General features: G+C 40.7%; 2 protein-coding genes across 2 annotated transcripts in view; both read right to left on the bottom strand.

Annotated features, from left to right (window-relative positions):
* The window catches only part of LOC102541868 (uncharacterized), a 108,199-nt gene that overhangs the window by 44,827 nt on the left and 35,862 nt on the right, over window positions 1–27,510 (bottom strand). The gene's annotated exons all lie outside the window — the stretch shown is intronic.
* Window positions 19,002–26,903, bottom strand: LOC140690581 (uncharacterized). Its single transcript, XM_072952454.1, is given in 3 exon segments — window positions 19,002–20,308; window positions 20,310–22,192; window positions 26,768–26,903. Coding segments are annotated over 3 exon segments (2,163 nt in total). The 3' UTR covers window positions 19,002–20,164.

Genomic DNA, 27,510 nt, shown 5'->3' with positions numbered 1-27,510 from the left:
CATCAGGAAAGAGGAGGTAGAGAAAAGAACAGCAAAATTACTTTTTACATGGCTGACAACGTCCCAAATCTGCTGGAAAACATTAATCTACACATCCAAGAAGATCAGCAAGCTCCAAATAGGATAAATCATAGTAAAAATGCTAAAAACCAAAGGTAAAGAGAAAGTTCCGGAGCAGCAAGCTGAAGTCGACCGAAGATGCATGCTGAATGTGATCATCTGAAAGAGGAAGAGGGATGGATGCTGTTTAAGTTATTGTTAATGGTTTTCTTTATTTTCTAAGTTTTCCAATTTAGCATGTATTACTTTTGAATAAAAATGTTGTTAAAATGCATTATTAAAGTAAAATAAATGAACAGACTCAGTATTCTGAATGAGCGACGGAGAGACGGTGGTTGGCTGGGCTAGAGAACGAAGCTGCTGAGAAGACTGGGTTTCTGTTCTTTTCAGTCTGATCGGTTATACTAAGGCCAAGTGGTAGTGTGCTGTGTTTTCTTGATCTGACTGATACCTGTCCAATTGCTACTAACTTTCCTAGATTTGGGGGGTAAGATCTACATCATATACTTGAATTATATCATGCTAACAATAAAAGTCAGCTAGTCAAAATAAAATCAGTAAAGATGATGATGCTGGATGAAAGGAAATATAAACCAGACGATGTTTAGAAAGGTAAATGGCATTGACCTTATGAACCTCTCTGGCTTGCTCGTGCAGTGTCCACATGAAGGTAGATCCCTATTAACCCATCTCTGACGCCTTCCTCCGGGAGCTTACACAGCAATTACTGCATCAGCACCACCACTGTGCTCACCCTCCCCGTGGAAGCTCAGTTTAAGGCGCCCCAATTTTCACCTACACTAATTTTCGACTTAGGCCTTGTGATTCTTGACTTGTGTTGCTGTAATCGTTTTAATTACTCAGATGATTGGCTCAGAAGATAAATCATTCCAATTAGGAGTCTGGGATTAACAGATACACACTACTATATATAAAATAAACAACAAGGACCTACTGTATAGCACAAAGAACTATATTCAATTCTTGCAAAAAAGAATCTGAAAATATGTATGTATATGTGTAACTGAAACGCTTTGCTGTGCACCCGAAACTAACACTGTAAATCAACTACACTTCAAGAAAAAACAAAATTAAAAAAAAATAAATCCTATCAGGCATTATTTCATCAGGTTCTTCACACTAAGAAAGAACATAAATATTCTCTGGTATTGTTGCAAAATGTTCCCATTTTTCCACAAAGAATGAAATCTCAAGCGCCTAAAAGAAAAACTGAGTAGTCACAGACATCACTGCTCCCTTCTGTCCTGGGTTCTGCCCCTCCCCACCCCAGACCTGTAAGTCCCCCTTGGGGACTCCAACACAGCTCTGCGAATCAGGTTCAAGGGCTTGGAAAATCTAAGGAATTTCGCACGCAGCTGTAGATGAGCGTGTGCAGATGAGAAAGGTTTATTTGTATGTGAGACATTCCATGGTTTTCATTTGATTCTCAAAAATATCATATAAAAAAGGTCAAGAATTACAGCTCTAAACTGACCTCAGTTCTTGGTTATTTCTTCTCTTGGGCTCAAATTAAATTGTTTTGCAGTTCCTCAATACACACAAAGTGGCAGTCTAAGAAAGGTCAAGAATTCCTCAGTGACTCAAGAGGAGTGAGTCAATGAGATATAAAATAATCCACTAAAATGGTTCAATGGATAGTCTACATTTAAAGGGCTAGCAATTCAAGAAACCGATTTCAATAGGGTCAATCAGCAATGTATAGATTTAAACACAGGGCTAATTTCTTTTCAAAACTTTCTTTTTGTTTAAGGAAAACCTTAATCGAAGGGTATTGGTCAGGGTCGTCTGCACAAAGTAGGAAAGAATGTTCCAAATATGAGGGGATGACGTCAAAGGAACCGACGGGGTGGAAACAGCAAGAGAACTAGAACTAGAAGCAGCGCCTGAAGACGGGACGGAAGGGCCGGGTCTCAGTGATGAAAACGCCACGGGTGAGGTCTTGCTTCCTGAAGGAGCAAAGAAAGTGGTTTCTTGAGATAGAATCTATTCCTGCTGAAGACACTGAGGAGATCGCTGAAATGACAAGAAAGGATTTAGAAATACTACATAGATTTTGTTGATAAAGCAGTGGGAGAGTTTGAGAGGACGGATTCCAGTTTCGAAAGAAGTCCTACTGCGGGTGAAATGCTGTCAAACAGCTTTGCGTGGTACAGAGAAAACGCTCATGAAAGGAAGAGCTCATCGATGTGACGGACTGCGCTGCTGTCTTATTTCAAGAAATTGCCACAGCCACCCCAGCCTACAGCGACCACCACTCTGACCAGTCAGCGCCCATCAGCATCGATGCAAGACCCTCCGATCCTGGTGAGTATGTACATTTTTTAGACATAACGCTATTATTGAGCCTTAACAGACTACAGTGTAGTGTAAGCATAACTCACATGCAGCGGGAAAGGAAACACTTTGTGTGACTCACTTTATTGTGATATCTGGAACCAAACCCACCAAATCTCCAGGGTACGCCTGTAATCCCACTCGTGAGGGCTCGGTCCTCAAGACCAAATCATCTCTGAAGGAGCTTACCTTCAAATACCTTCACATCAGAGATTCGGTTTCAACATGTGGATGGGGGAAGGGAAGGGACACACACATTCAGACGACAGCTCTCACCAAGAAGAAAGGGGCACAGCAGGAGGAGACGGGTAACGTTCCTTACTTCCTCCGCACGCCTCGGGCCCACCCTAGTCTCTGTGACTGCCCTCTAGGTTCCTCATTTGTCTGAGCTTGACTTGCTTATATTCATAAACACATCAAAGCATTTAGAAATACACAATGGATGAATTTCTTACTCAGAAAAAATCCTAAAATCAATTTGACTTTCCTTTTGGTTTTATGGGAGAAATTTAATTGTCTTTGTTGGATGTTCAAACATCAAACATAAAGCTTTCTGCACCACGGTTTTCTACCTTGAGAGCCAGAGTCCCTGAAGGCGATCCTCGTCCTCTAGGAACAGCTAATACTATAACCAAACCCTCAGCAGCACAGCTCCATGCTCTGCAGCCACTTGCGTACTTGAACTTCTCCTCTTAATGGTTCAGAATTGCTGCTTTGAGGACAGTGAATGACTGTCATCGTGTGTTACGACATTTCCTCCCTTGATTTGCTCATTATGAATTTGGCTTTATTTTTGGTCTTTGCAGATGTTTTACTTCTCTCCATTTTCCCTCATCATTTGTCCTAAGCTTAAGCCATTCTATTTTTCTCTTGGTACATCTGTCACCTGTGATTCTTCTTTTTCTCATGTTCAAGTCTCAGCTCCCTAACCGGCGTCTTTCCTGCCTTGGTCATGAGCTTTGATACTCACAAGAAACTTCAGGCAGTTTCTCTTTTGTTGTCTGAAGGCAGTCAAATTCTTGTATTTTACCAAAATGCACAGTCACGGTTAAGAAAGTCTAGAAGGAAGTCTGTGAAACTGTGCCTGTTTCATCCTTTTAAGGGTTATCCTGTCTGGTGTTTTTGGGAGGTTTCATCTTTTCCAGTTTGACAATATCCAGAGAAATGTCCCCATTCCCTAACATGCCTGCCAAGCCTGCAGGAGCTCAGGAAGTACCTGCTGACTAGCCCACTGGTTCTTTAAAAGCACCCACAGTAAGAGAAAATTCACCTTGACGTCTGACGCAAAACCCTCTTTGCTTCAACACTCGACGACCTTCCGTGGTCTCTTTCACACTCACCTCGTACCTGGAGCTCTATCCCCACTGTCTCGTTCTCCTTGGTTTTTGTTAAGTGCTTGTCTCATAACCTCATGATATAATTGACATGCTTTTACTTTTTATTCTTACGCTGTCCTTTGTTCTAAAGACCTATCTTTGTATACTGTAATACCTCTGGTTCCCAGAAAATCAGCTTATATGCTAACATTGCATGGGGTGGGAAGTGCAGTCTTTAGGAAGAGACAGAGAAAGTAAAGCAGGGAAGGAGGGAGAGCAGACAGGAAGGGAAGTATTACTCATCAGACCGTCACGCGGCAGCAAGTTGAGGCATTTGCTCAGTCACACAGGGTTAACTGTAGGGATGCCAGTTACACGGCCACTTCCCAGGACAGTAGGGAGAATGGGGAAGAGAAGGAGAAGAGTTCACCTGCTGACTCCTGTTTTCTTTCTCCCATTGGTGTTGACTCACCCAAAACTCCAGGTTACATCATCCAGCTGCTTACGGCAGCCACAGGAGCCCACGGCCCCTGTAAGTATTGCATCAGTCCCACTGGCATTCAGCAAAGTGGTCTTTCTTGCCCAGCTGGCACCACAGTGCAGCGGCTACCCATCGCTGGTGACTGATGATGGTGGCGGCAACAGCAACCTGGACCACCCCTTTGGGGGCTGAACAAGCGATTTGAAGCCAGTTTTCTCAGCGAGCAGGGCTACTTCTCACTAACTGGGTTCTACACAATACCTTTTATAGAGAAAAATAACATAGTAGATCTTTGCACACTGCCTTCATCATTCTCCATGTGGAGCTCATTTGCTCTTCAGTATCAACTGTGTGCATTTTTCATCCCTCATCCACGGGGCTCTCTGCAGGGGAGGCCCCTCCTCCCTCTCGTGACTCTGATTCTGCCATTAACTCTCAAAGGCATCTCCTTTGAAGTCCATTGGCTTAACATACTTTCCTTTCTCCATTTAATTTGTTCTGACTTCCTTTGACAAAGCTCTGAAATACTTTCCTGCATGTCTGTCTTTCAGCAGCCGATTCAGCTACTCTGTGACCTGTTAGGGCGCTGAGGGATCAGAATATTCACCTTGATTACCTGTCCAATGCTCCACAAATCAGCCTGCAATTGGTGCACACTGAGATCAATCACCATATTTCATTATTAAAAGTACCAAGTATTGGCACATGTATGTGGTTACTTTCTTTGGGTACGTTCCTAATTGTGAAAGTGCTCTGCCACTGGAAAAGTTACCTGATACTGAACTTCCTCCCAAAGGCTCTAGTAAAGCACATGTTTATTCACACTCTTGACAATACGAAACATTTAAAATAAAATAAAAGAATTTAATAAAACAAAATAAAATAGAAAGAAAATATATATATAATTTATTATATATATATAATTTATTCATTTATTGGCTAGTCTCCTTTTTTCAGTTTTTTCTATAATAAGCATAACTAAGACAGATCTATTTTGTAAATGACTTTTAGATGCACTCACAGCAAGCAACCTACATGTCTAAAATTTCACAGCATATTTACACTTCCCAGAAGCACTGAATATTTGCCTCATAAACAAGTAAAACAGTACATTTCACATCATTGAATGGGATCCAGGGCATTATCGACTTTTTTTCTACTAGGAGAGAGGTTTTATGACCTGATTTTCTTTTTTTTTTTTGTGCTCAAAAAAGTTCATAAAGATTCTCCTTCATAAAAATTTACTCTTTGGGGGCCATGAAGCAACCCTCTGTGTAATTTCAGAATTTTCTTCATATACTATGTTTACTGTATTTATCATCCAACAGATGTGCTAGTGCCTAAAAGCTGGCAGCAAATGTGTATCCTATGGCTTTAAATTCTTTAGTTTTTAATATAGGATTTTTAGTTTATGTTTACCTTCCAGCACTGAGGTGCATACCAGATGTTTACCATAATTTCACTTCATTTTCCTTCCTTTTATCTCTATCAATATTTCAGCATTGAATTGCATCTAATTAATTTGGAAATATTTTAATTATATTAGACCTATTTGTTAAAAAATCTAAGTCATAAAAAAAAAGGTTTTTTTCTAAGATATAGTAATGAATACAATGGTGTGTCTGTGTCAAATCCAAAGTCTTCTATACCAAATGGGTCATAATACAATCAGATAAGTTCTTGGACAATTACTGGAAGGCATTCCATCATAAATGATTTTTTAAAATTACTAACAATTTCCCGTTTTACCCACAACTTTAATGTTTGATTGTAAACTGTTCATCCTTTCTTCTTTTTCTTTTTGAGCTCATATTATCTCGCAACAGTCTTTGTTCCGTATTTTCTGAGTAAATGTAAAAGGTAAAAAGCTTTTGCCCAAAGTGAAGCTTCTTTTTCTTTTTATAATTTATTTAATAAAATAAAGCAAAGAACATGCAGTAAATTATTCCAGCAGGAAACTGCTGAGCCTGATTACCCGCAGGCTCTTTCTCCTTCCTAATAAAAGGAATTATATTCATGTTTCCACACAATGGATTAAGTAAATACGAACCACAAAATGCTCAGACTAAGGTTTCAAAGCAGTAGAAGACGACGACTCAAAGCAGTAGAAGACGACGACTCTGCCTCTCCTCCCCAAAATACATCCCATATAAAAAGGAACAGGAAGCAGAAATAGAAACCTATCTTCAACAAAACTAGGAGACATCCCCAAGCTGAAGCACAGCCCTGAGGACTGGACCCTGCAGGCAGTGGAAGCCAAGCGAGAGAGGAGGACGAGCTCCCCTCCAGCGGCGCGCCTCGGCCAGGCCGGCGCAACCCGGGTCTCCAGAGAGCGGGGACGCAGCGTGAGGCGCAAACCCTTCAAGCTCTTATTTTGCACGGAAGGAACAGGCTAAACAGGCTGGAAGCACGGGCTTCCTCAGGACTGGTCGGATGCTGCAAAGCAGCAGCACAGAACAGGCTGAATGAGTACCCACAGACACGCCACATTTGCAGGAAGCAGGGTGAAGAGACCTTGAAATGTAAGCAGCCTGTTGCTGTCAATGTCTGCTGACTTGGGAGAGTGACAGCCTATGGTGACTTATAAAGAAATACAAGCCTGTGCCGTGGCACTCCCAAGAGGAAGGGAGAACGCCTGTGAAGGTGAAATAGTGCGCAGTGGAAACTGCCTCGTCCAGGAAGTGCTGATTTCCTTCACAAATAAATGAAGTTCAACAGCGCAAGCATCGGGACAACTATACTGTTTAAGATAAAATAGGAAAAACAAAGGACAATTGAATCACACTGACAAGAAACATAAAGTAGTAGATAAAAATCATGAGTTAAAGAGAACCATGAAATCAAAGGAATGGGTGAAACCAAGAATTTAAAGCAGAGATGCAAGGAAGAAGCACCCAGCAAATAACTAAGATGGAAACACGAAGTGACCAGCTCTGGACAGCAGTAGAGGGAAAATTATCACAGATACAAAGTTCCCACTGAAAGCAGCAGGAAAAAAAAAGAGAGAGAGAGACTGCTGAAAACAGTGAGAGACCTGATTTATCAGTAAAAAATGACAAATGGGGACAAAACGAAATTTTAAAAAATTGAAAGTTGAATATACTTGAGTATTTCAATTCCAGAAGTGGAAGAAAGAGCACAGCCCCAAAACATAGGTGCTATGAAAGATCTAGAGACGGAATATATTGTCCTAGCTCAGAAGAGACAGGAAAAGTACACATGCACACCAGTAAACCTGGAGCTGAAACTATAAAAATCTAGAATTAAGTTATCCTGTACAGTTTTAACAAGCCCCCTAATGTTCCCTGTCTCCTGGTATTCAGTCCCCTGTGTACCCTCTCTCATACTACACCAGGGCTGGTCCACGTGAAAAATGGCACATGACACAGGTGGACGGTACGTCACTTCTGAGATCAGGATGCAAACCCTCCCCATTTCCATTTCCAGCATTCCTTCTCTCTCTCCCTCTCCCCCCACTGCTCTCTCTCTCTCTTTCCCTCTCTCATCACCCTCTATGAAGAAAGCAAACTGATGTATATTACAATCAGCCCCATGGAAGGAACCAAAACCACACACGTCAAGGAACCGCAATCTCCGGACACGGCCAGTGGGGAACTGAGGGCTGCTAACAGTCACGCGAGCAAAACTGCAGCGGCTTCGCCGGCCCCGGCGAGCCTGCGCGCGACCGCGTTCCCAGACGCAAGGCCGACTGCAGCCTCAGGAGAGACCGTGAGCCTGAGCCGCGCAGCGGAGCCACAGGATACACGTTGCTATTCCAGGCGGCGAGGTTTTGGAGCGCTTTGTCATACAGCTATCTGCAACTAGTGCAACTGCAAACGGAACACAGGAAAAGAAAAGGGCAATAAACGTAGCCAAGTAAGTTACCCCAAATAAAGCAAGTGGGGAGAAAGACTGAAAGATATACCCCAAATCCTCCAACAAAGCATTAGCGACATGTGGAAAAACATCAAGTAATCTAACCTATGTATAATTCGGAGCCCCAGGCGGAAAAAAATCGGGGCTGGGAAGTGACCCAGAAACTCAATAAATAATGGCTAAAATTTTTCAAAATTTCAGGAAAAAACATATCCTCAATTTCAAGAAGGTCAACAACTACCACATAGATTTTAAATCTGTAATTAAGTCATTCACGGCCTAACTGATTAAAAAAAAAAAGCAAGTATTACAGAAAAAAAATTCCAAAAGCAAAAATAGAGGATGAAGACTTAAAATACAGGAAAACTATTATGAGGTGAACATCTCATCAGAAACAATGCAAGTCAGAAGGCAAAAGAATGACATTTCTAAATACTAAAGGAAAGAAGTCAACTTGCAATTCAATATTCAGTGCAAACTGTTTTCAAAATTGAGTCGAAGTAAACATTTTCAAATAAATGAATGCTGAGAGAATTCCTTTGGGAAAGCTGCATTTTAAGAAATTATAAAGAAGCTCTTCAGGCTGATCATCTGGAAACAGATCTAGGGATGGTGAATAAGTAGAAAATTTTATAAATTGTTTTTGTTTTCATTTACTTTTCAAAAAAATCTGAATGATATTTTAATGCTTAAAGTAAAAACAAAAAGGGGGTAGGGTACAGCTTAATGGTAGAGTACATGCTTAGCATGCATGAGGTCCTAGGTTCAATCCCCAGCAGCTCCATTAAAAAAATGAATAAATAAATAAATCCTATTACTCCTCCAAATAAAAAAAAAATTTAAATATTAAAAAAAAGTAAAAACAATAAAATTGTATTTGGGGGTTTCTATCAAAGGTAGAAGTAAAATATACAGCCTAATGGCACACAGGACCGAATTATTTTGTTATAAGTTTAATATCTTACCATAAAGACATATAATTTTACTGAAAGACCGGCCATTGTGAGTTAGAGATATATATTGCACTCTTCGGAGCTACTACTATAAAAAAGTAAAGACAGAAGTATAGGTAAAATCCCACAGTTTAGGTGAAACGTAATACTTAGATAATGTTCAAATAATTGACAAGAATAGAAGTAACAATGAAATGGAGGAAGGAGTAAGCAATTAATGAGATGAGACAACACAATCATGAATAATTACACTAAACATAAATGGAGTCAACATTCAAAATACACCAAATTTTTTAAAAAGATGATATTGACAGACAGACTGAAAGATGAACAGATAATATGTAGATTAGATTCGATTTTTTAAAATCCCAACTATGTGTTGTTTACTAGAAATGTACTTTGAATACAGAAACACAGTTTCAAATTAAGCAGATGGGAAGATATGTACCATGCGTAAAAGCTAGCTGAAAGAGAGATACTGTAAAGACCTGGAGGAACATGAAAATACGTCTTGTTCATGTAATAATGAGGAAAATGGCCTTGTTGGAATAGAGGATGCATGAGAAACCAGTGTGGTAGGTGAGATGAAGGAGGGTTTGGAGGGCTAGGCTGAGAAGAGCGTGGCTGAGAGAATCAAACACCACACCCTGGTGGAGGCAGAAAGCAAGTCTGAGCCTAGACAGGGCGTGAGATCTCTCCAGGCACCATAAATCTCTCAAGACAACCACATCGTCTCCACTGCTCAGCGCACTCATTCAAAGACAACTGTTCTCGTATGGAGATACCTCGAAAAACTGAAAACAGACTCACCATATGATCCAGCAGTCCCACTCCTGGGCATATAACCAGAGGGAACCTTAATTCAAAAAGACACCTGCACCCCAATGTTCATAGCAGCACGATTTACAACAGCCAAGACGTGGAAACAGCCTAAATGTCCATCCTCAGATGACTGGATAAAGATGTGGTATATTTATATGATGGAATACTACTCAGCCATAAAAAAGATAAAATAATGCCATTTGCAGCAACATGGATGGACCTGGAGATTGTCATTTTAAGTGAAGTAAGCCAGAAAGAGAAAGAAAAATACCATATGATATCACTTATATGTGGAATCTAAAAAAAAAAAAAAGACAAACGAACTTATTTACAAAACAGGAACAGACTCTCAAACATAGAAAACAAACATACAGTTACCAGAGGGGGAAGGGGGTAAGAAGGGACAAATTGGGAGTTCTAGATTTGCAGATATTAACTAATACATATAAAATAGATAAACAGCAAGTTTATACCATATAGCATAGGAAACTACATTCAATATCTTATAACCTATGTTGAAGAAGAATGAGAACGAACGTACGTCCTATGTAACTGAAGCACTGTGCTGTACACCAGAGACTGACACAACATTGTAAACCGACTGTACTTCAATAAAAATAAAAAGGGAAGAAAACAGCACCCTAGGAAAGTTCTCAACTTTTCTTAAACACAAGCACCGCACGGTGGGGTGTTTTTGGCCACGGGACCTTTTCTTAACAGTTTTCACTCGTGTTTACCTTTGCTGTTGCTGGGGTTTCTCTGGCTAAGTGACTTCTATCCAAACACAAACTGATACAAGCTGGACAAGCTACCCAAAGTAAGAGTCCTCGAGCAGACCGGATTTAAAACATAGTAACAATAATAAATGCAAACAGCAAAGCTTGTTTTTAGGCAAAGACACCAGAAAAAAAAATAGCTAATGGTGATCCTGCATAATTACTGACCAGAAAACCACACCCACGTTACCTTGGGGCCCTCCCCCTGAAAGCCCCCAGCCTCCCCCCCGGCTCCGCTCTGAGTCAGCCAGGCTCAAGCGCACAGTAGCCACGGTGCTCGGATTCATCACGCAGCTCACACGCTTGCACGCACCCCGGTGCAGACAAATCCAAAACGACCGAGTAATTACATCCCTAGAGTCAAGCGACCATCGTCTGGCCAGATCAACCCGTGACAGTGCATCCGACGGCAGCTGTCACCTGCTATAATTATTTTGGAATTATCTTTAAATCTCTAAGCACTAACACTGAGTGGCCGGCCAATGTAGTCTCCTTTGACAGAATGCAAGAGACAAGCTCGTGGTATTTTGATGACAAGAAATACCCTTGAATTGAAGAGCAGTGGCCATGGGCACCCAACAAATTCCCCTCATCCTTTAGCCTGAGGAAGAGATACTGGGCAAAGGAAAAGGCGGTCCCTGAGTCATGTTTCACCCGTCACCAGCCCAGCCTTCAGTCCCTCTTGGTGGAATTAATTGGTTCATTCCATGCTCCACAGTGACAGGACAGATGTTTCCAGAGCCACGTAACACGGGTCATGGCCACTCACTAAAGCTCTCTCACCAGAGCTTTCTGCCCCGGGTCTGAGGCCGCGCTCGATGGTGCACACAACATACACCCAGCAAACCACTTTCCGCACACAGGGATGTCGACTCGAGTGAGAGATGCTAACGGGCTCAGTCCTGTTGTCGGAGCATGGCTCTCTTAGGGATGCTGACGATGGCCATTACAAGCTCTTCAGATCCTCTGGAATCACGCTCTGCCTCCAGTCCTAGAGTCCTCCTGGTTCTAGTCCGAAACATGTTGCCCACTCTTCCCAAGCACCAGTCCCTAAGTGCCCGTCGATCTTTATACACTATCAGAAGCCCCAATACATCCTCTGTGGCACTTACACACTTCTGTTAGCCCTTACAAGTGCAAACTGTTCTTAAGAACACAAATGAATTGCAAAAAGAGAGGGTAGCATGGAGTAAACATCACTTTCAACATGGGGAGCTCAGGAGCAGGTAATAATTGCAACAAGCTGCATTTATATCCAGGTCAAGTCTGCAATGAATTGCACACTTGTTTTCATTGGCTGAGACTGTCAAACAGCAGTCAGAAAATGGGGACATTTTATATGTATTTATATATATTTCTTTACATAAAGAACCCATCCATGAGTGACCCCCTGGAAAAGAAGTACCAGGAATATCAAATCACTTGGTCACTTAAATGGTTACAGTCCACAATATGAGCAAGAAACACACTTTAATTCTGTTACCCCCAGACATTTGGGAGTTGCTTGTTGGAAAACAGCAATACCAGTGACCTTGTACGTAACATTCAGAGCCTTTTACGTGTGAGGGCACATGGCAGAGTCTCATGTCTTTACTCATTAAATCTAGAGGAAAACAGCTAACACAAGGTAACGGTATCAGTTTATCCAATATAAATCTTCTGACAAGAACTACGGTTTCCTGTGAAATGGGAATGTGCTATGGACGTACTCCTCCAGAATATCAAAACAACTGAAAGGCAAATCAATAGAAATTTCTTTTTTTAATTTTGTTTATTATTTCTTGTAGGGGGGAAGAGATAATTATTTTTTATTTATTTTTAATGGAGGTGCTGGGGAATGAACTCAGGACCTCATGCTTGCTAGGCACGCAGACTACCGCTGAGCTATACCCTCCCCCAATAGCAATTTCTTTTAATTACAATGTTTCAAATTATCTGAAGATTTATAATCACAGCTTTATCAAATAACTTAAACCTGCACATAGTGGTTGCAGGCATGGGCTTTGGAGTTCAGCAGACTCAGTTCAGACTACATCATGTATCAGCCAAGTAAATGCATAAAATGAGGTTAACAGGTTCATACCATTGCCTTAGACTTGTTTTGAAGATTGGAGAACACAGATTAGCATCTGGAACACAGAAAGGACTAAATAAATATTGGCAATTCTTATCTGGAAAACATTTTCTTAATTAAAATGCATGGAACCTGTCTCTGGTCTAAAATGGGTGGATTAAAATAAAATTTTTAAAAAACCTGAGGAATCTGCAAAAACAAGTTTCTCAAAGTTTGGTTTTACAAGGTAAAGAGAGACCCAAGAACTGTTTTTTATTTTGCAGAGTAATCATTTGACACTTTCAAAAGAATGGCTATAACAAACATAGATTAAAAATCAATGAATTTATTTATAAGGAATTAATACAGAGTGTATGTAATTATTTGGTTTGAAATACCAAAAAAGAATACACCAAAAATAAGTTAGTTAGATTCTTACTTCCTCTAAAAATAGATTCCTTTTCTGACAATCTAGTCATCACAGGTGATCTTTTAAGTTGTTGACGTCAGCGCATCGTTATGTGGGCACAGACACAAGCTCCTTGCTTGAGAAAGGAGCAGAAAAAAATGTGTCATTAAAACGTCAGAAGTGACTGTCAATCCAAATTCTTACCAGAATCAGTGTAAAACTTCTCTAAAGCTGTAATCTGTCGGCGAACATAACCCTACCTCCACAAGTCCACTTATGCCTAAATTGTACAAAATTGCATCTGGTGGTGTTTTTAATGTAGGGTTCACGGGCCACTGCACTTGCTCAGCTGCCAGCAGGTCTCTTTCCAAAACAACTCTGCACTCTTTTTAGAAGCCAGCACCCCATGCAACCTCCTTTCTTACACCACAGGAGGCTGCACGGAAAAGCAGGTGAGAGCGCTCCAGGCTTCACCAGGGAGGGACCGGCTACTCTATTGAATAAAGTCTCATTGTTCAATGCACCTTTTGGCATCTTTTGAGTTTTTGGCTCCCTCTTCCGGACAGTCTGGTTCACAACAGTGATTTGCTTCCAAAAAGCTGAGCGCCTGGATGACTAAGCAAAAATGAAATCAAAAACATAATTTCTAACAGTTAAGGCTAATTCTATGTCTGAGCGCCATAGGAAAACTTGCTTGTTTTTCTAAGTAACAAACTGCAAAACAGGAAACAGTGTTTCACAGAGGTCTGGAAAGTTTGAGGTGTCCCCTCCCTCCACCCTCCGGTAATCAAAGGTCTCTCATACTTTAAAAACAAGGGCGTCTGAAATTCTAGCATGCTAACTTCCAGACCAGAACTCTGAGCACCAACTATCCTCATGGGGCTCTGCGAATAAGCATTCCACTGTAGAGAACACGGCCAGCCAGCAAAGGGACTGCAAAATCAGTGTCCACATAGCCCAAAGTGCTGTTCCTTAAGGACATGAGGTCTGGTGATATACATCAGGCCACGGGGAACCCCAAGTTCATCAGAGCCCTTGGGCCTGTGCAGGGCTCACACATGCATCCTCCAACATTCTTACAGCCACACAGGAGCTTCCCAGCAGAGAGAGGCATCATGTGCGGAACACTAGGGTAATGAGGCTTTGGGTAAACGGCAGAGGGTAGGGGAACACCTGGTTCCCAGGTCAGGGGACCAGATTCTCCTTCAGGCTCTCCCACCATGTGGGGGCTAGACCTTGGGTGTATCCAAGCTCCCCCAAGCGTCACGTAAGAGAACTGGGTCCTAAGTGGTCCCTTAGGTTGCTACTGGCTCCTGCTCTGCCTGCAGGGTGTTTACACAGATGGCGGAGATAAAATGAGCCATCTGGAAAGCTGGGCTCTAACAAATGTGCGTCCAGTCTCCTGGCAGCTGGGCACATCTGCGAGAAAATCAGGCAACACAGGCCAACACAGGACGCCGCACTGCCTGACGAAATGTGCTCAACACCAAACTCTTGGAAATGATTCTACCGGTTTGACCTCAGTATTATGGGGGAAACGGCCAGCCAGCCTGACAGGCTGAGAAAGAGCCCAGCGCTGTACTTTGACTCTTCTGATTTGGGCAGACGATCTTAGACATCAGAAGCCCAATTTCAGGGGGCGGGCATTAATGTCAACACCACATCTTCATTAACAGCCTCATTTAAGCAGGATCATTGCTCTTGTCAGTGCTGTTCACTAACAAGTTATTTTATTTTGAGAGTTATGCTGAATTTTGACAAAACGTAGCCTTTCACATTCAGGATCTTTAATCCTTGAGGAACAAAGCAGAAAGGCAGTTTACTATTGCCAATTTGAGAAAGCAGGCTGGAGCACCAAGCTCAAGGCAATCCACCGGAAAAGAATGAATTGAATAAGTTTCCTTCTACTGTTTCGGGTTTTTTTTAAACATCACAAAAAACTCTCACTTAAAGCGATCCAAATATTTTTCTTCTAAGTTTCTCCTGTATTCACCTCATTCTGCTTAAGGGAAAGAGATTAAGCATTGGTGGTGCTTCTCAACCTGAGGGTATATACCTCTTCACGGTGACCTTTCAACTGACCTTGAGCTTGAAACCAAGATCTTCAAAAAAAAAATACAAGAAAATATTTTTACAAAAGCTTTCCATAATGCAGACTTCACACAGGTTAACTCTCGCACAAGAAAGCTACATGAATTTCAGGTGGTGGAAATGAAACATCACGTATCTATTACCAACTTATTCTACCTATGTTAATTATTTTAAATATCACTCATGTAATTTTGACAGTAATTCATTTCAGTATGATAAGGGGTATCCGGTAAGTAATTGTTTCTGTGCAAAAGAGTTAGTGGTTGTGATGCTACGCCTTGTAGGACAGAAGGCCTAGGGTGGCATCTGTCTTACTGCTGTTCAGGAGCACAGTGTATGTAAGGTGCGTCTCATACACATTTAGCCATGAGGAAATTCAACAGCATACACTCCAAGGACAAGACTGAAGGCAATTTTTAATTAGGTCTGATTCCTGGCTGAAATGTTTTCAGCATGCCTGATCCATCAGTGCCACAGACGTGCAGCCACTGCATTTGGGCGAAGTGGTGGTGCTGTACGTAACGGCTTAATCAATGCTGGATGATGATGATGATGATGATGATGATGAAAATAATGCTGACAGCGCTTTCCTTCCCTTTGCCCTGGAAGACTGACCTCAGAGAACATTGCTACGATTTATGTCAGAGAATGTTTTGCCTATGTTTCTCCTAGGAGTGTTATGCTGTATCTTACATTTAAGTCTCTAAGCCACTCTGAGTATATTTTTGCATATCAAGTGAGGGAGTGTTCCAACTTTATTTACATGGTTGACAATATATTTGAGATGGGTGGCTTTCAAATGGCTGCCAGGACAATCAAAGGCTTAAAGGCGGGCACCTAACCTACCCCTGTGATGCCAGGACAGATTCACTCAGATTTACTGAGCTCAAGTTAGGTCTAAATTGCTCTTCTTTTTTCTGGTTTCATAAGGTTAAAAAAAAAACCTATTTTTCATACTCCCGATATATTTCAGTGAAGCTCTACTTACAAATGATTGTGCAAATCTTAATTCTATGATCCATATATTCAGGAAATTGAGGAACATATTGCAAATAGAGAAAGATATATTCAAAAACATCTAAATCTTACTAACAGCCAGAGTGTGACATATAGGGGCATGATTTTCAACCTTCATCCATCCTCCAGATCTTTGCTGTGGGCTCAAATTCAAACAAGAAAATAGGGTCCATTCCCCCCATTTCAGTATTTTTTGGCTTTTTAGTGCAGGAGGGACAGGCCACTGGGATTTCTCATTTCCCCAAGCCTGGGGTGTCAGTGACTCTTTCTCACAGGCACGGCTGTGAGCGCCCCCACCCAAACTGTCCACATGGGCTGGGAGCACTCCTCTAGGTGTGGCAGGTCAAAGTTATGAGAATCCCGATGGAGCTCACACTGACTCCCGGAGGGGAGCGCCCACACAGGGAAAGGCAAGCGGGAACATCAGCGATTACAGCCCCATCCGGCACGGCTGCAGAACATGCACGTGATTCCCGGAGAGGCGGGACCCTGCCTGCACCCAGCTCCGCAGCAGTGGTGCCGAGGGTTCTCCCAGGCAGGAGAGGAAGCTCCGAACAGCTCCTCAGTTTTCCCTTGAGGAAACAGAACAGAACAGGGAGAATTTCAAGCCTAGCAGCATTATCAAAAACTGTGGAGATCCCCTTCTCATTTCTACTCCAGTATGTAGAAGAGCTTGGAAACTGTCGGTCCCATCTTCACAAGGAATTAAATATAACAAATTAAGTGGACAGCACCTCTTTGATTCAGACAACTGAGGTCACTGGAGAAACAGCTGCCCCGATCGACGTGAATACAGAGAAACACAGCTTACCAAATGTGTAAGCTGCCAGGGCCGGAAAACGCTAAGTCCAATATAAGCAAACTGCTGGAGACTCAGGAAGGAGGAACTTGGTATTTGGAAACTCTTGGGAGCGCTTTCTCATGAGGAATGCCACATTCATCAGTTTTACATCAAAGAACCCCACCAATTTCTCCTGATGAAGGTCAGAGAAAAATCCTTTCATGTTTCCAGCAGGGAAAAGAAAAGGAGTCACTGTTAAAATGTCCAGAGCATTCTGTTGTGTCTGGTCTCAAGGGAAAATGACTTTGGCTTAAATGAATGACCGGGGGTGGGGGGTGGGGAGGGATACCCAACTGTAAGCCTCTCTAGCCTGTCTGCCTCGCCTACAGGGAGCAAAAAGCTGAGCAACACTCCTGAAGGATACAGCCCAGGGTCATAGGTCAATAAATAGACCGACACCTGATCATAGGATTATAGAGGGCTCGCCCCACCCCGCCACATCTTACCAGCTCATCCGCAGGGCTCTTGTACAACACGAGACTGATCACAGCTAAAAGAACTGTAAGATTTAGACTCTAAGGAGGAGTTTCTAGGTAATCCCAAAGACAACCCAGGAGACAAAAACAAGGATGCTGGGAGAAACTGACTTAGGCGCCTGTAGCTACAGCAAACCACGGACATGCAGTGAACATGCGAGGATGAAGCCTAGCAAGACAAACCCGAACCCGCCCACCAAGGTCCCATGTACCTTAGTTCCTGTTTCCCAATACACTACGTTTGGCTTTCAACAAAAAAATCCCAATGAGTAACGAGGGAAAAAAAAAAACAGTATGGAGAGATAAAGCAAGCAAGAGAACCAGTCTTAGATACGCCAGACTTCTGAATTCATATACTGGGATTTTAAAATATGATTAACATGCGAATGGCACTCTGAAAAATGGACAGCATGCAAGAACAAACGGACATCAGAAGCAGAGTAAGAAAAAACCTTTAAAAAAAAAAAGCTAGTAAAGAAACACACTGCACTGGAAACGAAAGTACCTTTGATCAGCTCCCAAATACCTTACACATAGTTCAGGATCAGCCAATGAACTTGAAGATGGAAACACAGCAAATTGAAATGCAAGGGAAAGAAGAGAAGAAATAAATAAAAAGGAACACAACACCCAAGAAATATGAGAACAAAGGAAGCGATGTACGTATAATTAGAATCCAAGAAGGAGAAGAAAAAGAAGTATTTGAAATAATCATGGCTTGAGAATTTTCAAAATTAAGTGACAGACTCCCATCACAGATCCGGGAAGCCAGAGAATACCAAGCCACATAGAAATAAAAACACCTAGGTTTATCCTATTCAAACTTGTAGTTTATGGAGTATTATTTAAAAGCTAAATGAATTACCTCTAAGTGTACACTGTACTAGGGGCAACCACTAAGGTTTTAAAAATTGTAATTTATATGCCAAGAAGAAAGAAAATGCAATCCTCTAAAATGCAGTTAAAATTATGCAAAGCAGAAAAAAAAATACTATGAAACAGATTTCTTAAAACATGACAAATATGCATGCATTATCTAAATATACCAATTATAAAAAGCAATCTCAGAGAGGATTAAAAACCTACCCAAATACATGACACCTACACACTGTCCCTGTGAATACAAAAACAGACACATTAGGAGTGAAGGGATGAAGAAAACATGCCGTGTTAACACACACCGAAAGACAACTACAGTAAGTGTGTGTGTTACTTTCAGACAAAGGGGACTTTGAGCACAGGAAGATTACAAGGGATACACAGGTGCATTACATAGTAATAACAGGCATGCGCCAAGAAGATGCAACGGTCCTCATCAGCACGTATGTAACGCCAGTCCTCAAAACAGGTGAGGCAAGAACTGGTAAGGGTTATAGTTGGAGATTTCAATAAGCTTCCATTTGGACTTGATGGATTCATCAGTCAAAACAGAGACGGAGTTGAACTGAGCAGCACCATCAATCAACGGCATCTAGTCAGGATTTAGTGAACACTTTATTCTACAACAGCAGAATACACACTTTCAGGCTCTAGATGGAAACCGGACTGAGACAGACAACACTATGGGTCAGAGAGCACAAACTTAAAAGAAGTCATACAAATCATTTTCCCAAACTGTAAGAGAATAAAGCTAGACATCAGTATATGTATATAAAAAAAAAGCAAGAAATCTCAGTATCTGCAGACTGAAAAGCATACTTCTAAATAACATGCAGGTCCAAAAACTCTCCCATCATTTTAAAACATTTTGAACGAAAAAATAAAAATAAAAATAAAAATACAACCCTTTTCTGTTTACAATGAAAACAGTAAGTATCACTCTTCACAGCAGCTCTTCCCTTGAAACAGATTTGTTCTCCAAGCAACTGCTGAGATTTTTACACACAGGAATATGTTCACACTAATCGCACGGCTGACCCTGAGACAGTGAAGTCTTACAGAGAACAGTGTTTGGCGTCTTGCCTGAAGAGGCAATTCAGTACCAACAGTCTTGCTTATACACACTGGCTAGACGAGAAAATTGGAACACAGGGTATTTTGACCATCCAAATGTATCCTCTGAAGTGTCTGCATGATGAGAAAGTACGTAATTGCTACTACACTCAGGTTGGGTTCCAGAACAATCAGGCTGAAGGCTGCCTTGCTGTGGAAGTTCCCCACATCCCTTAACTTCACAGGTAACACCCAGTGAACAGTCTCGGCGAAAGGCTGTTCGTAGTGACTGATTTCAAGGATTTGACTCCTGCGTGGCCTCTGATGTCCAATGAGGGCTGAAATCTGGTTGAAGACTGTCCACACACAGTAAACAGAGGATTGCTCTCGAGTTTTTGTTCATGTTTGATCTCTTGTAGAAGAACCTCCTACATTTACTCCATTCCTGGTACTTTCCCTGCGTTCTCTGACGCTTCACTTCCAAAGCTTCCCCATGTCCATTACACACATAGGGTTTGTCCTCTGATGTTTGCCAAGGCCTGACTTTTGGCCAAAGATTTTCCTTTATTCAACATGTCAATAGGGTTTCTCCCCTGTGTGACTAACTTCTTTGATGCATTCTTAAGACCTGAGATGCTGTTAAAACTTTTTCTCAAGGTTTACTGCATTTATAGGGTCTCTCCCCCTTGTGGGTTCTCTGAAACCTTTAGGACTGGCTTCTTGCCAAAACCTTTCTCACATTCAACACAATTTCAGGTTCTCCCATGTGAATTTTCTGATGCAGAGTCAGATGAATCTTTCTAAAAAAAAGCCTCTCCACGTTTATTACACTCATAGGATGTCTTTCTTTAGTGACTTCTCTGATGCAGAGTTAGATGAGTCTTTCTATAGAAGGATTTCCCACATTCTTTACACTCATAGGGTCTCTCCCCTGCGTGAGTTCTCTGGTGCAGAGTGAGGTGTGACTTTCTATAGAAGGATTTCCCACATTCTTTACACTCATAGGGTCTCTCTTCTGCGTGAGTTCTCTGATGCAGAGTGAGGTGTGACTTTCTATAGAAAGATTTCCCACATTCTTTACACTCATAGGGTCTCTCCCCTGCGTGAGTTCTCTGATGCAGAGTGAGGTGTGACTTTCTATAGAAGGATTTTTCACATTTATTACACTCATAGGGTCTCTCCCCTGCGTGAGTTCTCTGATGCAGGGTGAGGTGTGACTTTCTATAGAAGGATTTCCCACATTCTTTACACTCATAGGGTCTCTCTTCTGCGTGAGTTCTCTGATGCAGAGTGAGGTGTGACTTTCTATAGAAAGATTTCCCACATTCTTTACACTCATAGGGTCTCTCTCCTGTGTGAGTTCTCTGATGCAGGGTGAGGTGTGACTTTCTATAGAAGGACTTCCCACATTCTTTACACTCATAGGGTCTCTCTTCTGCGTGAGTTCTCTGATGCAGAGTGAGGTGTGACTTTCTATAGAAAGATTTCCCACATTCTTTACACTCATAGGGTCTCTCTCCTGTGTGAGTTCTCTGATGCAGGGTGAGGTGTGACTTTCTATAGAAGGATTTCCCACATTCTTTACACTCATAGGGTCTCTCTCCTGCGTGAGTTCTCTGATGCAGAGTGAGGTGTGACTTTCTATAGAAAGATTTCCCACATTCTTTACACTCATAGGGTCTCTCTCCTGTGTGAGTTCTCTGATGCAGGGTGAGGTGTGACTTTCTATAGAAGGATTTCCCACATTCTTTACACTCATAGGGTCTCTCTTCTGCGTGAGTTCTCTGATGCAGAGTGAGGTGTGACTTTCTATAGAAAGATTTCCCACATTCTTTACACTCATAGGGTCTCTCTCCTGTGTGAGTTCTCTGATGCAGAGTGAGGTGCGACTTTCTATAGAAGGATTTTTCACATTTATTACACTCAAACGGCTTCTCCCCAGTGTGGGTTCTCTGATGTATTTTGAGGACTGAGTTCTGGTTAAAAGCTCTCCCACATTCAATACACTGATAGGGTTTCTCCCCTGTGTGCCTTCTCTTATGCCGAATAAGACAACACTCTGTATAGAAGGACTTTTCACGTTCATTACACACACAGGGTTTTTGCCTTGTGTGGATTCTCTGATGCTGAGTGAGGTGTGACTTTTTAGAGAGAAATTTTCCACACACATTACATTCACAGACTTTCTCACTTGTGTGTTTTCTCTGATGCAAGGTGAGGTCAGATTTTCTGCAGAAGGACTGTCCACATTGGTTACACTCACAGGGTCTCTTCCCTGTGTGACTTCTCTGATGTTCTCTGAGGTATGATATGTAAGTAAAAGTTTTCTCACATTCATTATATGCATAAGGTCTACCTCCAGTATGAGTTCTCTGATGTGCGATGACGTGTGTCTTGCTAGAGAAGGATTTCCCACATTCTTTACACCCACAGGGTTTCGCCCTGACCCCAGTTCTCTGCTGTGCACTGAAGGCAGTCTGAGCGCGCAAGGTTTGCCTCCTTACGGTATCACGACTGAAGTTCCCAACTGTGTCGAGTCTCTGAGATACAGTGAGGGCTGCGTTAGGACTGAAGTTCTTATTTCCAGTTTCAAAGGCCTCTATTTCTGTGTGAGTGCTCTGATGCCCTCTGCAGTGTGACTTGTGGCTGGAAATTTTCTCATCTCTGTCTGCACCCTGCAGTTGAGTAAATAAGTCTTGCCGCAAATGTTTCCTTTGAGTTGCCAGGCTTTTCTCTAAGAGGTTATCAACACAGCAGCCTTATAAAGTAAAGAAAATAGACCGTAGGAAGGTATAAATTGGTAGTTTGAGATTTGCAGATACCAACTACTATATATAAAACAGATAAACAAGTTTATACAGCATAGCACAGGGAACTATATCCAATATCTTGTAGTAACTTACAGGGAAAAAGAATATGAAAATGAATATATGTCTGTTCAGGTATGACTGAAGCATTATGTTGTACATCAGAAACTGACACAACACTGTAAACTGACTATACTTCAATAAATAGGTATATACCAAAAGAACTTTTTAAGTAAAACTAAAATCCCTTATGAACCTTAAACACATTTCTTACAGGATGCAGCCTTCATACCTATGTCCTACACTGTATTTGTCTATTTTGTTTCTAGCTACCAAGTCTCCTCACAGTGAACGAATCCCAAGTGTATATTCCCTGTACTCTTCAGAGAAAAGGACAGCACAATTATGACGACTGGCACATACACAGCTGTATATTCCTTATTTTAAAAATAAGGAAACAAAGAGTAAATAGATAAAAGCTCTCAAAAGTGCTTCATTCAGGAAATTGGAAAATGAGAGACTGGGTGACTCATTACAAGTAGTAGGTAGAATTGGAAAAAAAAAAAAACCAGTAAGGGTTTCCAATGAATTCAGACTGAGGAAGAACATCAGTGTCTACGTCCTCTTAATTCCAAATATAGATTATGTTGGTAAGATACTTCTTATTCTGCAAGCTTCCAGCTGGAGTTCTGTCTTTTACACTCTATACCTCAGCACTAAGATGACTTCGTAATTGTACTAACTTTCTCCTGATTAAAGACACAATTCTACAGCTCAAGCTCAAATTCTCGTCAAGTTACTCATGGAAATACAAACATATGTGAAGCGTAAAGCCGATGAGAGGTTAACTACATTCTGACCTGGAGTGAACTCATTTCTGCACAGTGGCTCTGCTCACTTAGTTTATTATACCACAGTTGTTCAATAGTGACCCTCTCCTGAACATCAAGTCATAAATTTCCCCTTTCACCACGATGACTCATTCTCCTAAAACTAGTCTTAGCCATGACTATTCTCTACAAACGTATCCCATCTATTTCTCATCATATAGTTTCTACTAACTGAGATTCTGAAAGATTATGTTTCAACCAATTTCCACAAGCCTATTTAGAAACAGCCTTTTGATTCACTTCTCATGGAAGCTGCTTGCATAGTAGCTCTTCCCAAACCTCCTTTCATCTTCTATGCAAAGTCCCAGCCATGCGCTAAAAACTGAACACGTCACCGAACACACGGCACTAAATGCCACAGATAAAAAGAGGTAAGTGGCATCATGCAGGAAAATGAACTTTTTTTTTTTAATATAAACCAACTTCAGGCTTGTTAGATATTCTAGTTGCCACCCTAAAACCCCACAGTATTTTCCAGTCTATTTTGGCCAGGCTATTTCTCCCTCAGTGGTATATTAACAATAATATTTCTCACATCCAACAATTATCTTCTCTTCACATTTGTTCTCTATGTAACCCTACAGCCCATCTTTAGCACTATGACTAATTTAGGTAACTTTTGAGGGAGTACTATTTCTTAAACTTGACCAAAAAACTACCTTTTTAGACCTTCCCACCACTAATCTGCAATCTCACAGTAAGTACTGCCAGTATCATTACTCTTAACAATGAATAAAAAGTACACATCTACCCTGATGTACTCACAGTTTTAAATAACCTATAATCACATAAATCAGGAAGCATCTTAAAATTGATGGCAAGTCCAGTTTTTTAGCTATCCCTAAAATAATGGTCTTTCTACTGGTATAAAACAAATTTATGGAACAAATTCATGCAGCTTTCCCCTCCTTATGTGAAACAGAACTCTAATTTTCTGATTATTTTTGCACCCCCTCTGTGATGTAAAATAAATTAGTGGTCCTCAAAAAAGCAGCACACTTCAGAGCTAACCAGACCACTTTTGAAGGTTCAATGACAATGTAAACAAAGATTCAGAAGTCAAAGAAATGTGACTGCTGGTCCATACATATGGAATACCTCTCTCCTACCTGGCTCTAGGTCAATCTAACATAATTATAAATTATTAATTATATTACATCCCAAAATATGCAGAAATAAAATAGAGAACATTCTTTTCTGGTGGATTACAAAATACACCAGATATACACACACATGCTTTAGGTATATTATTACTTTGAGAATGCGTGTATGTTTTAATATTCTTGTTCTGAGTAACAAGACACTCATTAGTTTTTTATGTTTCTGACCATTATTTATATGGCATTTTCCTACTTGTTTCCTACTTCTGTTGTTTGATTCCATATGCGTAACTTTGATTTTAGATGCACAGACCCTGATTGCCCTGCAGTAGATAACAGTTCATTATATTACTACATCACGATTTAATTTTAAATTCACTTATAAATACCGAAGTTCTTTCCCAATTTGGGCTTTTTAACAAACGTATGAAGACAGCCTTACATTTGTCTCCCAGAGAAAATACATAGGACTCTAAAGGATAAATGTGGGAGTTGAACTGCTGAGTCATGGGGAACATGAATGCTAAACTTTAAAGAAAATGTTAAGTGGTTTTCCCAAATAGTTATACCAATTAATATTGCTCTCTGCCTTGCAGTTGTTTCTCTGCATTACATTCTCATACTCTTGGTATCATATACTTCTCCATGTTAAAAACTGAGTAGGTATAAAGTCATATTAAATTGTGATTTGATCTGAATTTGTATTTCCCATATTACTAAGATTAAGCGATTTTTCTATGTATGTCAGTGATTCCCTTCCTTGGGAAATGTTTGTTCATGGCTTTTACCTTTTGAATGGGTTCCTTGACTTTTTATATACATTTTAAAAGTTCAATAATTAATATATACTTGATACTCAGGTTTTTTTCTCAGGCAGCTAAATCAGTGAATGGAGTATTTTAAATATCTACTCGGTATAGAGTTTATATTCCAGCAGAAAAAGACAGAAAACAAAACATGTGAAAATAGTGTATTAGGTGATGAGTGGTTGGGAGAAAAATACAACAGAAGAAAAGAAGACACAGACCATTTAAGGATGGTAACAGAAAGCCATACTAAGAAGATACTTGTCTTATGATCATCTCCCACTGCATGTATCTACAGACAACTCTTCTGTCCATTTTAAAAAACAGCAGAGTGACTACCCATGGAACTGTCATCTGCATCAAGAAATAGAATATGACTGGATTAGTGAAACTTCAGAACTTCCTTAAAAACAAGTTACTGTTTCACTGCAGGTCACATCACCAGAAACTTAATAGTAATTACTTGCTTTCACGTTTCTACTGTTTTACAGCTTTCTTCTAGAGGCCTTAAGAATTTGGAAATTTAGGGAAAAAAATATGCAATATGTAGAAAAAGAGTATCTTTAAAAAAAAAAAGTAATAGGGTGTCATCCTGATTTTTTTAATGTTTAAAAGTAGGAACGCAAATACTTATTTTAAAGCTCACAAATCAATATTTATATTTGACATTCAAAAGCTAAAAACCAAGAGATTATAAAAGAAACTAGAGTTGGGTATTAAACTATGAGGAGGAAGAGAAAGTAAATATTTTAATTTCATAACTGGTTCCATATTAGGTGATTACTAGATCCTGTCTAAATAAATAATTACTAAGCTATTGCAGGAGATTACAATTTTTAAGTTACTACTTATGCCAAAGTACAACCTATCTAAATTATTAGAAGAAAAACACACTTATTGAAAAAAGCAAAGAAAACAGGCCTATCACTGAGAAGTCTCTGTAACGGTCTCAAACACGGCCTCACGGAAGAAACCACCAGTCGATCAGCACCAATGAGCCAATGTGAACTATTAAGAGAAAACGCTACCAGTCTACCAGAAACATACCTAAAATTAACTTGTAAAATAGAAACACACATTTGTAAATCAAGCAAAAAATTAACAATAATTCAGGATCCACTGATCTTACTCAAGGCTGAAATCAATTTTTTCAAAATTAAATGAAAGGTTATTATGCACATTACCGAACAAAGTCTCCTAGGTATTTCTGTGAAACTTGAGCAGCTCATTATTAAGACACATTATAAAACTTCTATAATCAGTATGAAATGGTACCAGTGTGGAGATAACTAAACAGGCTAGAGAAAGAACAGAGAAACCAGGAGCTGGCACACCATTTACTGCCTCTTGACTTCTATCCATGGTAGTACCGCAAAAAGCTGGAGAAAATTACTCCTGTGAAACCGAGGTAAACTGCATGTCTAAATGGAAAAGTTTATACCATTTACATTTAACGTTACCATCTACGTATTTGGATGTCTCCCTTTCAAATTACTAACTGCAAGACGAGAACATCGATGTGCTTATGCTCCATCTCTTTTCTCACACACCCCCTTACCACATTACACTAGGGCTGCGCTTTTGAAACTTCAAGATGTAAGTGCTCAAAATGGAGACGACTTAAACCATTTCGCGGTGCCCACCTCTAACTGTCCACTTTGGATGTAATTCCCCTGGAGACCTGTCTACAGAACTCAGTAACTCACCCGCCTGGCTCTTTGTTAGAAATTCGTTCTCTAATAACAAGGGATCTTCTCTTCGCTCCAACTTGAAGATTATGTCCGGTTTTGTAAACCAGTACCCTGTAAGTGGCAAATAATGCAGGACTTGGATCAGCTCCATTGCCTGTAACGCACATGAATGTGAAGGAAGGGTTACAGGAGTAGCATATTGATGGTGCACATCTGAGCTTTCCTTTGGAGAGGAAACTACAAAGACATTTTTTTCTCCAAGGAAATTCATCTCTCAAGCCCATAAATCATAAAAAAAAATAACACTGAGTCTACATATACAGAGATTTAAATAAGGCTCTGTATAGGAGCTTCCAATAATGGACGTGATGGTACAAGAGGAATGATGATAACATGTCAAACAACTGGAAATCATACAAAGTTGATAAAACAATGACCCTTAGACATCACACACTGGACAACACTGAAAGACAAGCATCTGTGAGAGAAGGGGAAAAACAGCATTTTTGGATTACTGCACAGGAAAAAGACACCAAATCACAGCCTGCCGACCTCAGTCCCTACAAAAAGCAGCACTGGTGTGTTCAGGGAAGCCAAAACAATTACAATTTCTAAAGTGTACGTTTTCAGAGGGAAGAGGTACACCGACAGCCTGGAAGATCTAACAGAAAGGTCACCTTGAGCAAGTCTGCACATTCAGCTAAGAATACTCTCAACAATAGAGAGAAAGAAAACAGATGCAATAGGTTGGAAAATTC

Source organism: Vicugna pacos, chromosome 31 (genome assembly GCF_048564905.1).
Source record: "Vicugna pacos chromosome 31, VicPac4, whole genome shotgun sequence".
Classification (NCBI taxonomy): Eukaryota; Metazoa; Chordata; class Mammalia; order Artiodactyla; family Camelidae; genus Vicugna; species Vicugna pacos.
The sequence above is the reverse complement of the archived record's forward strand: the minus strand, read 5'-3'. Positions and strand labels throughout refer to the sequence as shown.